The 14,724-nt window shown below is 30.5% G+C and overlaps 1 protein-coding gene across 5 annotated transcripts in view; it reads right to left on the bottom strand.

Annotated features, from left to right (window-relative positions):
• Positions 1-11,750, bottom strand: part of LOC106465358 (disintegrin and metalloproteinase domain-containing protein 11-like) — an 82,155-nt gene extending 70,405 nt beyond the window's left edge. For 2 of the 5 annotated variants that reach the window (XM_022393229.1, XM_022393230.1), the window contains exons 1-2: positions 11,581-11,737; positions 4,256-4,300 (exon numbers count right to left, since the gene is read on the bottom strand). In XM_022393229.1, the coding sequence (XP_022248937.1) occupies positions 4,256-4,300; positions 11,581-11,668 (133 nt within the window). In that variant the 5' untranslated portion in view covers positions 11,669-11,737. Of the gene's footprint in view, positions 1-4,255; positions 4,301-11,580 lie in introns of all 5 variants that reach the window. The other 3 variants (XM_022393231.1, XM_022393233.1, XM_022393232.1) reach the window with 2 other exon arrangements.
• Between the last annotated feature and the right edge of the window lie 2,974 nt (positions 11,751-14,724).

The following is a 14,724-nucleotide window of genomic DNA, read 5'->3' as shown; positions in this document are numbered from 1 at the left end:
TACAAAAAAAAACAGTAAAATACAGCTTACTAAAACTTTCAAGGGGTAGCTTGAAGCAAAATAACCTTTATGCATTTCTTTTCTTTCATACTTAGTACAAATAGGCCTAATTATGTTAAATCACTTTGATTACTTTATTATCCAAATATATATTTGCTAATTAATACACCTGTGGTTTGTTCGGGATGTATTTGCACCAACATGAGGCTTAGGCACATGCTGTGGATTGTAAAGCATTGCCTCTTCTAAACTAGTACAGATTTTAATAAGATTTGATAGAAAGTGTTAAAGCAATAAAATGACAGTATCTTCTCATCATTCAAATACATCAATGCCAATAAAGCTGAACAGCTTGATTGAAGAACTTGTGGTTTCAGGTTATTTGGGCATGTAACTTTTCTAATTATAAAAGCCACTTTTTTATTTAACAAATAAGTTTGGTTTTAATGCACGTACTCATGGATGTTAGAGATGAGAAAGCAGTTCTTTGTATAAAAATCATGGCATTCAAATGTTTTGTTTTCATTTTGAATGTGTTTTTGTTGCCATTTCATTTTTTACACCCCCATAAAAAACATTTTATTCTGTTATTGAGTTGGATCTAAGGAGACATTTTTCTATAATCTGATGTCAATAGCAGCTGCAGGGATCAAAATATTACATTCCAAAGGAATTTAAATTTGCTTGAGGAATTTCATCTTTTTTTAGGAATGTATGGTCCATCGATATTCCTTTAGTTATGACCAATGAAAGTGAACATACTGCATGAATTAAATAAAATAAAAAAAAATTCACGAGGAAATTCAACTTTACATGAGGGAATGTAATCTTCCTAATTGCTCTCCCTTGAGTGAATGCAATTTATTTCATTATTTCAATCCCCGAGCTGCAAAATTTTTAAACAAGTATATTTGATTATATTTTATTAAATGAGATTATATCAGGTTACACAATTATTATATTTATCTTGAATTATTGTTATTTTTGTCACAGTGGTCAGATTAATTTTGCTTAGATATTTGAACTAGTTTGTGATTGTTTTTTGTTAACCTTTTTCTTCATTCTAAGGAAATATGATTTTTTACAAAAGAAGAGGAAAACTTCTACCACAAAAAATGACTAACATTAAATAGATGTTTTAATGTTCACAATGTTTCAGACTGGGACACCTTTTTTTTGGTGATTTTAAACAGGAGAGTCATAGAACTAGGCATGCCTTATAACAAAATGTTTGAAGTCGGATGTTACTGAGAAGCAGAGCCCAAAGGAATGTCTGTGAAAAAGAGGCCAATGTCTCCAAAGCAGAAAATGTCTTTGGTAATAGTTGTGGAAAACACAAAAGTATGTGCAAAAGAGAGTGAAGTGTACCTTTAAATGTTTTGATCCAAATCCCCAGATGCACAAAGTACTGTCGATACTAAATGGGATTTGGAGTTGTGGATGATCCATTCTAGAGATGTAACAGAGTTGCTCACTGATTTGTGTGTAATCAATGAAAGGATCAGAATAGGTCAATCATACATGTAAAAGTAAAAATTGGTGTGAGTTAATGGAGAAAAACAGCAAAAACTAGATTACTTGACAGGAAATCTAGGCAGCCAAAGTCAAATTGAAGGAAAGTGCACTGAACTAATAAACTACCTCCCAGATGACAAAAAAAAAAAGACAAGATGAAAGATGAACAGGGGTATGAAAATAAGCATTCTTTATATCCAACATCATCATCTAAAGGTCACAATAGAGAAAACTTCTAAAACAACCTCATGTTTCCCATTATAAAATGAGATGTTTTCAGAAAAAAGGTGAGTTGAGATGGGTCTAAACAGGTCTCTAATCTTTTAATATCTTCACAACCATAAAAAGATGGAAGTAAAGTCTGAAGAAACATAAATGATTTAACTGCTCTTTTCTAAAGGAGATTTCAGTCTTCCTGATTCAGAATATGTAAGTGACTGGATCAGAAGAAAGAGGAAAATACATTAAGGCCAGACTGAAGTATCCCAAAGCTGAGGGTCCCACAGACAAATCAGATTTCAGACACCCTCCAACAGTCCAAATGGGAGCTTTTTAAGAATAGAAAAATATCATTAAATGTGTCAAGAAAACCCACCTTGCTTACATATAATTTTTTCCCACTTATTAGGGGCAAAAGGAATGAGTAGAAGTACTGACAAAGACTGAGAAGTGGATGAGGAAGGCAATGCATGGCTACCAGAAGCAAATCAAAATTATAAAACCCTAATCAGCACCTACTGCCATGCATCTTTTGAACTGGAGACTAGTGTAGGTAAAATTCTACAAAGACAAACAATGCAGGGAGAATATTCTTCAAGGTTAACTGAAAAGTTGGGAGAGCCTTGAGTATCTTCTAACAAGGCACAAAACACTTAGGTGTCAAAGGAACATAAGAGCCATGTGGTAATAGAAACTACATCCATGAAAGCTGCATATAAAGAGAACTTCAAGGTAAACAGTTTATTCTGAATAAACAAATAAGGAAATTGAGAATAGCTGATAGCTAATAAGTAATATAGAGAAGAGTCTCAAAATGAGATAAAACAGCATGCAAGACAAAAACTTACAATGGTCCACAGTGATGATCATGGGAAAGACCTCCCAAAACGTCAACTTGAGGGTCATAAACTAAAGAAGTAAGATGAGTAGAGGAAAATGACCTCCCTATAAGATATTAATATTTATATGATTACTAAAAACATCAGCAATGACCCACAAATCAGAAGGTGGAAAATATTAGGATTCAAGAAATGGATTGTCCAATATGACATTAGCACTCTCAAGGATAACAACGATAGTACGAGATTTGAAGTCGTACATACTTGAGGAAAAAAAGAAGGAGGAGAGAGAAATCAGACCAGAAAAAGCTTTGGAAATACAGCTGACAAATCTTGCTCTTAAGACAATGAAGGTGAGTAGGCTTAAGCAAAATAATTTAACATTATAAGAAAAGGGCAGATTTTCTGCCATTGAGTATCTACAGGAACCTAAAACCCATTATGGGCACCAGGAGACAACATGGAATTAAAGGCCTGAATATGTTGATCAATAAGAACCACAAGATCTATCTTCATGTTAGAGGCAGACTACGTAAAAAAGGCCTCCAGAGAAGTTGTAAAATTTCCAATATTGATAGAAACATTTGGTAACTAGTTAACATTGACTTCAGCATTCATAGTGAGCCAAGTTTACAGGATGACTGTACGTGAAGAACAATGTATCAAGGATATTCAGAACTTGAGTGTTGACAGCATGAGAGAAAACTCAACAAGGAAAGGCTTTTAGAATTTCAGAGGTAAGTCTACCTGATTAACATTAGATTCTGATTTATGTCATAATAACAGTGAATGAACTCTTGAATGAAAATAAAACAATAAATCCCATGCACATATTTTATATAGTATATATTTTATAATGAACTGTGATTTCATTTGTTTCAGAGTTAGACATCTCATTGTGATTTTTTTTTTCCCCCAAGAACCTGCTTCTCTTAAAATCACAAAAAGAATTATACCATTGATGAAGATATCCTCACCATGATTTCTCCACTACTGACTGGTAAGTAAATCCATTTACATCCATTAAACTCAATGCCAAAAGTCTTAATTTCTTTGGACAAAAATCTTAAAGAATAAAATAAGAAAATTTTTTTATTCTCTTTCACAATGAAAGGTTCATATTTTTCTGTTGTGTTGTCAGCAGTAGTCATTAGTAAAAGCTTACAAGTTCTTTGATTTAAAAAAAATATCTTAGACTTACACAAAGGTTTTGTTAAGTTATACATGTACTGAATATTGAAAAAATTTTTTATTCAGTTCTGACTTGAATTACATTATTTCTAACTTTACTCAACATGGTTTTCAAATGAGAACCAACTTTTTTTTCATTGCATAATAATAAAACATTTTCGTGCAGGTTGGTTAAAAGTACTTGCATTATTTCATTCTCATAAAACCAGCAAGGCCTCTTCATAAGGCATATCTAAGACTTCTACAGTACAATAAATTACTTTAAATTCTGAATGTTTACAGTTCATGCCTTTATACACGAGTATACACAAAACTAATTCACATGGACAGGGATTGCAGGCAAAGAAAAAAAAAAAAAGACTGGAAAACTGACAACTACATCTGATGTATCTGCATATGGGATAGAACTGTCAGGAATAACAGGATTTCCAAAAAAGACAGCAGGCAGGGGCCAAGGTCACCACAGTCTCATATGAGCACTAGAAACTTACCCCGTGAAGGGAAACCTGGTGAATCACCCAATGAAGCTTCTAAGTCTGCGGAACATTGAATCAGCTTGTAAACAAATGTTTGTTAAGTGAATAACAAAATACAGACAAGTGGCAGCTTAGGAATGAATGAAAACATACATGTTCTGCAATGACAGTCAAAAAATATCATTTGTCGAAATGATAGAAGATTTGAAAAATTTAACTAAAACATTTCTTTATAAATGTTGTTATGAATTCCATATTGACACACATACAGACACCCTCTTAAAAATCTTTAAAAATTGATTTATTCATTTCCTTTGTTAAATTTTCCATCCAGGAATCTCAAAATCTAAATATTTTTAATTCTTAGAATAATGGGACATCTAGATTAAAGTGAATATATTAGAGAAAATAATAAAAGTAACAACATTAAAGCACAAAAAATATTAACACCTGTTTTTTTCACTCACAAATTTTGTTAAGACTATTAAACAAAGAGGTTTAACTATTGGAAGGTGGGTAAAATAATGGGATCTAAACTACATAACCTATGGAGAAAAAGGTCCATATAGTCTTTCAAGTCTGTCCTTGCAGAGCCACCCATGGAAAAAAGTAAAAATTTAAAACCACCCTTTACTTTTCAGGAAACCATCAATTTTTCTCCCAAACTCCTGTACAGCACTGAACTCCACAGCTGCCAATAGCAACTTGTCCCATTAGTCAATCACCCAGTTAGAAAAATAAGTGTTTTAACTAGAGACTAGCCTATCTTTTCCAAATCTTAAATTTGTATTCTCTCATCCTAAATTCTTCAGACTATAGCACAAATAAATCAAAGGCCTTTATCCTTTAGATCCCTAGGGTAATCTATTAAGCTTCAATAGGATCACCCCTTAGTTTTCTTTTCTCAAGAGAAAATAAGTTGAGAGATCTTAACCTATCCCTATAAGATAACCCTTCAATCCCTAGAATCATCTTAGTAGCATTCCTCTGAACCCTTTCCAATAAGTCAATATCCTTTCTTAGATACACAGAATTCCAAGTGATGCCAAACTGGTAACTAGTGATTTGTATAGAAATAATTACCTCTTTTGACTGATAATCAACATATCAAAATTTATATTGGCTTCACTACTATCAACAGAGCATGTTTCAGTGGCTTGAGTGACTTATCCACCAACTATGCCAAGATCCTTTTCTTCAGTCATGCTATTGAGTTGGTTTCAATCTATATTAAATATGTGATAGAAATTATGATACTTCAAATGCATTACCTTGCATTTACTATAATCAAAGGCCATTAGCTAACTATTTGTCCAATTTACCAATTGATTCAACATTCTCAATAAAGCTAGATATCAACGAGTTCAATATCACCAGCAAACTTTACTAATTCTACTTCTATCAATATCATTGATGTAAGTCAGAAATAGCAAAATCACAAAAACTAACTCCTACAGTTTAATTAACTTGTCTTTCCTCAACCACTATTCATGTGATTTTTTAGCTACTTTTTTGTGTAGTGCCTTATCTAAAGCTTTTTGAAAATTTAAGTACACTAAATTCAAACCCTTTCCCTCACCCAGCTGACAAGCAAAGTCCTTGAAAAAATATTTTTTTTGCCAAATCCATGTTAGTTTTCATTTATAACATCATAAGATATTTCATTAAATGATTTTTATCTGAATCTGTAGATATTTTCTCACTGGTTTATAATCTTCAGGGCAACTATTACTACTCCCATTAAAAATACGAGTAACACAAACAACTCTACAGTCCTCAGGCATGTGCCCACTTTCACCTGCAATACCTACCAAAAATAAGAGGCTAATATATCTGATATTTGACTTTTTTTAACTCTGGGGAAAAGTGTATCTCTGGTGCTTTATCTACTTTTAAATCTCTCAACCTCTCCACTTATCACTAAGGGATCAATATCAACATGATTCAAGTGTGTTCCAGTATTTTTTATCTATACGATATTCAGGGTCAGGAATATTGCTATTATCTTCTCCAATAAAAACATAAGAAAACATTTAAAAGCTCAACCACCTCGTAGCCTTCAACAAAAATCTTATAAATTCTCAATTTCTCTATTTTAACCAAATCCCTAACTTTCCTATAGTTCTGTAAATCTTCCATCATTTCTGTCATTTTAAGTTTCTTAAAAAAATACATATATATATATATTAAAACACATGCAAAACATTTTTAATGTTTCTTCAAATATTACATAACAGGTCGAATCATAAAAAAGAAAAAGAGATAAAAAAAGAAGAAAGAAAAAGTTTCAATAGATTCATAAGATATCAGTTATTACTGCTGTCCACCAACAAAAAAAAAAGCTTCTCAATTTCATTTGCCTGGGCTATTCATATTTTACTATGTTAAAATACTTTGTAATTACGCAGCTTAAAAAAATTTTTTAAAGCTATATAGCTAACCATAAATAATTGAAAATAAGATTAACTGGAGGTATTTAAATATAAATGCAAACCAAAACAAACATACTACAATAGCTAATTGATCCCTATCACATACCAACATCAAGATGCAACAATTATCAACAAAGAAACAAGTACAACCTAGTGCAAAAGAATAATAGAAAACATTAAAACTATATGATAAAACAAAGTAAATATATTTATAAGGATGTTTGATATAATAAATAAATTTTTTTGTTTAACCCTATAATAACTAATTTGATTAACATTTGTCTAAACTATGCACCAAACTGCTTATGGGACCAAGACAACTGGTTACAGAGTCCCTAATAACATACAAAAATATATACCATCAATATCACAGCTCCTTCAGCAATATAATTAACAGACCAAATGAATGATTTCACTAACATTTTTTTTGGGGTTCTTTACAATAAAACAAGAAAAAACATAAATTACTCAAATATAGTAAAATATGTGGACTTCACAAGTTAATGGTACAAAAACATGTCAATAATTTGGAAAGTCATAAAGCCCCCCTCCCCCCAACAACTTCAAAAACTAAGGGTGTCAATATGGAATTCACACCTAAGCTCCTGAATGCATTGATAATGACACACTGGTCAGAAACAAAGTTTACAAACACTAATTAACAAAAATTTTTTGCATCAGCTGAAAGAAAAGCTAACAGTCAGAGCTAGTGGCATTACCTAAACATTAAACAACAAAACTTAGCGATAAAAACTGGCAGTTTTCTTCAAAGCTCTCTGTTGAGTATTTTTAAGCTAATGAATCCTTATTTTATAAATAAATCTGTATATTTTGGATTCATCCAAATGAGACTTAAAAAATCGTAACAAACAGAATTATTTACCTAAACCTACTTAAACACTAAAGCACAAGATTCTATCTGCTTGCCCAAATTAAGATTTTGTAATAGGTTTTATAAAAAGTATAATAATATTTATATCAAAAATATCTTACAGATGCAACACAAGGTCATATCTATTAGTACAAGTAAATTAATATTTTGTAGCAGGTAAAAAAAAGTAATTTCTACTCTTAAAAATGTCTACAAACTATGGTATAAGATCTTATCTACTAGCCCTAGCTAGTAAGATTACCAAAAGAAGATGACAATAAGAATACATTCAATATACAACAATGAATCCATGAGACCTTTTGTCAACAACAGGTAAAGTTCAAGTGAAAGATGAATGTTGCTTCAACCTAGGCAAAACAATGATTAAATGAAAGTCAAGAGAAACAACATTTACCTATTATACTGGATTAAAAAACAGTACACTCTTATGTATCAGAATATACAAACTTACTCAATATAAGAAGATTCAGAAACTGCATTAAGCAGTTCAAGACTTCCCCCTACAAATCCAAAAGAGCAATAAGGACTTCCCATGTGGACAGAGGTCCAATGATTCAGAAAAAAAAGAAGATACATTGCCAGAAGAAGTAAGGAAATTATCAAAATAAGCCAAAAAAATACTGGTTTAAAAAGAAATTAAAATATAAGTGTTAATTTGTTTTTTCTGTTGTATATGTACATCTATAGTACAAGAAGCAAAATAAGAATTATTTTTCTATTGGAATTAATATTAATTCTTATACATATTTAACAGTATTTTAAAATAATTCAAACTAAATGAACACTACATTATCAGGACGACTTAATACACAAATGTCTAACTTTAACTGAAAAGTAATTCTAAGCTTTTTATCCTTAATTAATTAATTATTTAAGTTTGTATTTTCCATTTTTTTATCCCACCACTCATACAAATACTGTTTGAACCAATTCTGAACTCGTGAATCAAGTCTTCTCTAATTTTTTCTATTATCTAGCAAAAAAAAATTATTTCAAATTACTTAACCCAAGTATTATGCAACTAGTCCATTTCTCTCACTTTCCAACACATTGATATATTTTCTGTAGTGAGATGATCAAACTCCATGTATATATATATATATATATATATATTACTCTAAGTGGGGCGTCATGGATCAGAGTGCACTACCCACTTAGAGTGGAGTGAAATAAAAAATCAACCTCATAAAGAGTATAGCTTACCAAATATACTTTTCTTACATTCTTACTTATAAAATTAGAATGCATTGCCTCATCGGTTGAGTACCCTTGCTGTTAAAAATATTTCATGCTGTAAACCCAATAATATCCCATGATGTCTCGCCATATTGGGTGATTTAGGTTAGTTCTAAATACATATATCAAGCTAACAATGCAAAATAATCTCCATGATAAAAGTATAATGATACTAAATAAAACCAAAAATAATACGATTCTAACAAATACATTTAATAAATAGAGTATACCTTACTTATGGAACACACAAACACTAACTGTTGGCTTCAAGAACAGTCGTAGATTTAATGTTTGTTTAATAATGTAACACCAATATAACCTGTACTTTCCACAACCACCCTTAACAACATTCTGTGACCAATAAAAACCCATTAAACAGTTTCGAAAGTGCAACTTTAGAGGAGAGTGGCATCTGAAATAAATTACTACGAGTCATATTTTACTGTTTAGGTGTCAAATCAATTTGCTGGACACTACCAAATGTATAACCAAAAGTAAAAGTAATTGAAAATACAAAAAACTCAATTAAATGAATACCTAAATTATACAAATATAACTAGAATGCTTATTCTGTAATTATAATATAATGATGTTAAATGTAATACAGAGAAAACAGTAAGTTAAACATACTATGAAGTCTGTGTAACACAACTACTCCCACTTTAACAAACCTCTGTCACTTAACAAGACAAATAAAGCAGGCAACAGAAAGTAATAAATAAAAATTAAGTTAAATCTTCTGTAAAAACTTAAATGTAACTCTGACAAACTTCAAGAAAGCTCAATAATAATATTTACTTAGGAAAATTCCAACAAAGTAAATATGGCAAAGAAAGTTATTAGCAAAAACTATTGTAAATTAGATGATGACATAATTTCATACTATATACGGAACTGTTATAAAGCTAGTAATAATTATGCATAATTAGAGCTTAAACTAATGTGAAAGTTTTGAAGAGTTCATGATATGTAAAATTTTTAAACCCATAATCAACAGTAAGAATATTGTTTGATTCCCCACAGATTGAATGAATTTTGTGTTAGAAATCTGACAGGAGAAACTTCACTTGCGAAAGACGAGAGCTCTAACCATCTAATAAGTTGTGAGTAGTACATGTTGTAAAGTAACTTATTTGGAATATTTGTACTTTTAAATAGAAAGTTTACAATTTAAAAGTTGAAAATGCCCATTATATAGAAAAAAAATTTAACTTGATTGCTCAATTAATGATGCCAATATCCAAGTCCAGATATTGTGCTTTGTTCTTAGAAAAAGAAAACAAGTTTAACTGATGTGCAAAGCTTCACCAAAGTCTGTTACTATGATTTGTAATTATGAAAATTCCAGTTTGAATAAAAATAAATCTGCAACTTGTATTTTTTAGCTTCATATGTTACCTCTTTTGACAGAACAAATCATTCAAAAGTTCTCCTTTCTCTTTATAGAAATATGCCAGAAACTATCTTAATAAATTATATATAACATCCAGATTTATTCTACTAATTCTACCCTGTATTATTTCCAGTAAATCAGTTTTTCCACTGTAAGGAGACCAAAACTACAATATTTTAAATTTTGTATGTAAAGATAAGACCCTGGCTTACTCATTGTTTTGACCATTTTAAATTAAAGACAAATTGTTCTGCCCATACTTTTGGTACTATTAGCAAGTTAGAACATAAAACAAAAAATGTTAGTATTTAATATCAATTATATAATGAATAGACAAACAGATCCTCAGGAAAAAATCTTGCCCAGTATGAAAACTGCCAGTTTACAATCACTCTTTGCTTAACAAAAAAAAAAAACTATTTAGTTTTCAACATTACTACTGATACCATAAATTTGATTTGCTAAATAATATTTGATCAATTTATGAAACACCTTAGGGATGGTCTTCTAAAAAGTAAAATAGATGTCACCTAAAAACAGAAACATTATAAAAAAGTAAAGAGTTAGTAAGGCATAACACACCTCTCCTGAAAGTGAAAGTATTATAACAATACACACAAATGAAAAATTTACAAATAATTCCAATGTTTATAACATATTTACAACTGTGGGTCTAAAAATATGCAAATATACATCAGCATACTAACAAAATGCAGCTTTGCTTAAGATTTAAATGAAGAGAAAAAACAACAACAAAAGCTATAGAATTAAACATGCAATTCTCTATCGTTTCACCTATGTAGCTGTAGGAAGTGATTCCATTAGACAACTTTGGCTACAAATTTCCCTTTTGGTGTCTTTCCAAAATAGTATTTTTATCTACCAAAGAGTTATCTTAAGTTTTATAAAAACTTTTATTATTAAACGTTCAACTTCAAACCTGGCATTATAACTTAAAATTTTAAATAAGTTCAAAAATAAAGCATAGTGCTAAACACTAATCTTTAATTATTATGCTATAATGTATAACTTAAGTATAACATTAACACAATGCTTGTAGTAATAGTAGTAGTAACGTACTACTAGTAGTACTCAGTAGTAGTATTAGTATGTTACTGGTGCTCGTGCTACAAATACTGAAATAGTACTAGTAATAGTATATAATACTATAACTATGTGTATAGCTTATACTTAAACTATAACTTATAATTGTACTGTAAGTTAAGTTGTAATTGTAACAGAGTGTATGTAACTTGTAGTTGTAGGCATTTACTGATTTAGCACAACACTATACAGTGTAATTATATAAAAATTAAAATTGATAAAATAGGCAAGCAATGCAAAATAAAAAATTCTTATATTCGTTAATTTGTACTACTTGATTTACCTCGTCTTCTTCTAGGTCTAGTACGAGTCACATCATAAAAGGAAGCATTGCAAGAGGACAATAAAAGGGCAATATAAAACCACCGCATTTTCTAAACGAAACTAACATATTTCCTACACATGGCACCCGTTCTTCGATTATCCAACACCACCTGCTCTCCAATCTGAAACTCTCACAGTTCAAAGACTATTGTGCGCATCTTCGTCTTCACAGGAATTAAAGGTGGCGCTATTTCTTCACAAGATTACCGAAGCGGGTTTTAGTCTGTACTCGGCCCTCAATTAGAATCTGAAAATGAAAAAAAATTCAACATTGAATAATAATTTATTATTTTGAAACTTTTCACTTTAAAAATACTCTTGTACCGAACAGTAGGGAAACGGGGTCAATGAAAAGTTTAATAATCTGAAGAAACATATACAAATGAAATACCTTTGGTTTATAGCAGCATATATCTGGCAATTATATTAAATTAAATTTTAATAAACATTTTAGCCAACTGCAAGATGAAAATTACTTTTAAATCAACGTTGGAGGATCAGTTATCATAGTCGATAATCTACTGGAATGTATACTATTGAGCTGAAAATTAGTCAGTTCATACAGCGAACTGAGGACAAGCTGAAAAATTAAGCATTAAGAAGATTTCTCATGAAATGAAACCGAAATAAGTTGGATATTAACTACTGGAATGATGATTGGAAAAGAGGATCATAGAGTGAACGGTCGAAGACCAAAGAATTCAATTGCTTCCCCTAAGAAGAGTGTTGTATAGTAACTATAGTTCATTAATTCTTGTAATTTTCTATGAAAGTCCATGTATAGTTCACAAACTATACTGTATGATACATTTACTGCATGATAATCAGCAATTCTTGAATTAGAAAGATATAGAATAAAATTTGTAACAAAACCAAACGTATTAATTAGGCATCCAGCAATGAGTTAGTTAGCCATTGTTTAGCTAGGACCGAGTTTAGTTATGAAGTTAGCCTGAAGCTAGTCTCATATCATGTGCTTGCACTAAACCTGAACTAGCAACACTCTCCGCTGTGAGTCGATAACTCAGTTAAACTGTAAGTTATACATATTCTTATTAGAGTTTATTTTAAGAGAGAAGCTTGGGATAAAATATTACATTCAGAAGAAAGTCTTTGTATAACAGTGAGAAGAAATTCCAATCTAAGTAAGTTGCTTGAAACCATATACTAAATTCTTGTATCTTTTTTTTACGTCTTAAGAATAATAATTTTATTGCATCCATTTTTTTTATTTTTTTTTTGAAGAAGTGAATAAAATCTTTTTATATTTTGTGACTTCTGACTCTGTGTCTTGTTTCTCGCTTAGCAATTGAACTTCCTCGAGTTGGCTATCTGTGTGAAACTAGTGGCTGCATCTTACTGGCTTTTTAAGTAAATACTACTTGTAACAGGTTTGTTATTTCACATGAAAATAACCTGTTACAATTATCTACTTGTTAATATTAAAATAACAGTATACCGAACAAATACACAACACAGCTAATATTACATATTACTTGTTCATTTGTTTATTTTTTGATAACTTGAACAAAAGTTACAAATAAAAAGGTGTTTTTATATGTTATTCTTAAGTATTTATTTGATTAACATCAAAATATTAGCCTGCTGTAAATGAAAAGACTAAGCCAAAGCACCGTGATTTAGATTAATGACGTGATTCTTATTGCTTCATTTTCATAATAAAACTATATGTAATAAATGTTTGAATGAAATCACTAAGGTAACATCATAAAGTTCTCTTTGATATTTTAAGAATTTCTTGATCAACCACTAGCTCACAGATGTTTCAGAAATATTTGTTTCTTGCTCCACTTAAACCCAAGATAGCTATTATAAGCCTAACAAATTAAGAGCACTGTCTTCGATCAAAGTTGAATACAATACGCGTTCCGGCACAGCGGCATGTCTGCGGACTTACAACATTAGCAACCGGGTTTCGATACCCGTGGTGGGCAGAATACAACTAACCCTTTGTGTCGCTTTGTGCTTAACTTCAAACAAACAATACACGTATTCGAATGTCATAAATTAATACGATTTGCCACAATGTGTATTAACGGCGTTTTATACAAAATTACATTATTTTAAGGCATAAAAATTACTAGATTAAACGAATAGGAATATAGTTCTCCAGTAAAGCAAAAAAAGCTGTCACGCGTTTCCAATTCGCGTAGAAAATATACTTATACTGTTTATACAATACACCCTCTTTTGTTTGAAAAACATAAAACTTTTGTTTTTGTTTTATTACTTCCTAGATTTTGTACAGGCAGACAGTCCTTCGACAGGGATTAGAAGGCATAAAAGAAAAAAACAACATTGTAGGCCTAATAGATTATGTACTTCTGGCCAGTAAAAAGCAAAATTTTCCAACGAATCTAACATACTTCTTACACATGGCACCCGTGTTTTATTTAGCGTAAAGGTTATATAATTGGTTGGTTAAGAGATTATTATAAAGGGTAAATTTGCTTTATCAAAAGCAACAGCAAACAAATAAATGATTGCTGTATATAATGCTAAGTAATTATTTTATAGTTATTGCATGACATGAGGTCAAGTTTTTACCTATTATTATCGTGCATGGGATTTGACAGTTCTATTGATGTGAGATTACTGGCTATGATTGAGGTAAAGTTAAAAATATTATATCTCAGTGTGGCTAGTCGGGCAGATATAAATGGAGATTTTTCACAATCTGGTTGTGTTGCGTCTTTTCTGTACGGTAGGCCAATTGTCGAAACAGGATGTTTGAAAATAAAATAGTTCTCTTATAATTTACGTTTAAAAAGTTTCCGTGACAGTAGTAACGCCCCTTTTATTTAGATAAGTATAGATTCCTCTATTGTGCATTTAAAAGTTTTGTATGTAGAGCTGTTCTTGCTAAAAGTAAATAATTCAGTTGATTGTAAAGGCCTATTCTTTAACTAATATCGCAATAAAAAATTAACACGAGAAACGGCCATAAAATACATAAATATATATACATATTTATATATTAATGAATAATTCAAGATTTTATAAAATATAGATATTTTTGCTTGAGAGTAGGGTGCGGGTATTGTATTATATTAATATTTTTGGCTACTTAACAATCTATAAA

The sequence above is a fragment of the Limulus polyphemus genome, unplaced genomic scaffold (assembly GCF_000517525.1).
Source record: "Limulus polyphemus unplaced genomic scaffold, Limulus_polyphemus-2.1.2 Scaffold1920, whole genome shotgun sequence".
Lineage (NCBI taxonomy): Eukaryota > Metazoa > Arthropoda > Merostomata > Xiphosura > Limulidae > Limulus > Limulus polyphemus.
This window is presented reverse-complemented; position numbering and strand designations above follow the sequence as displayed.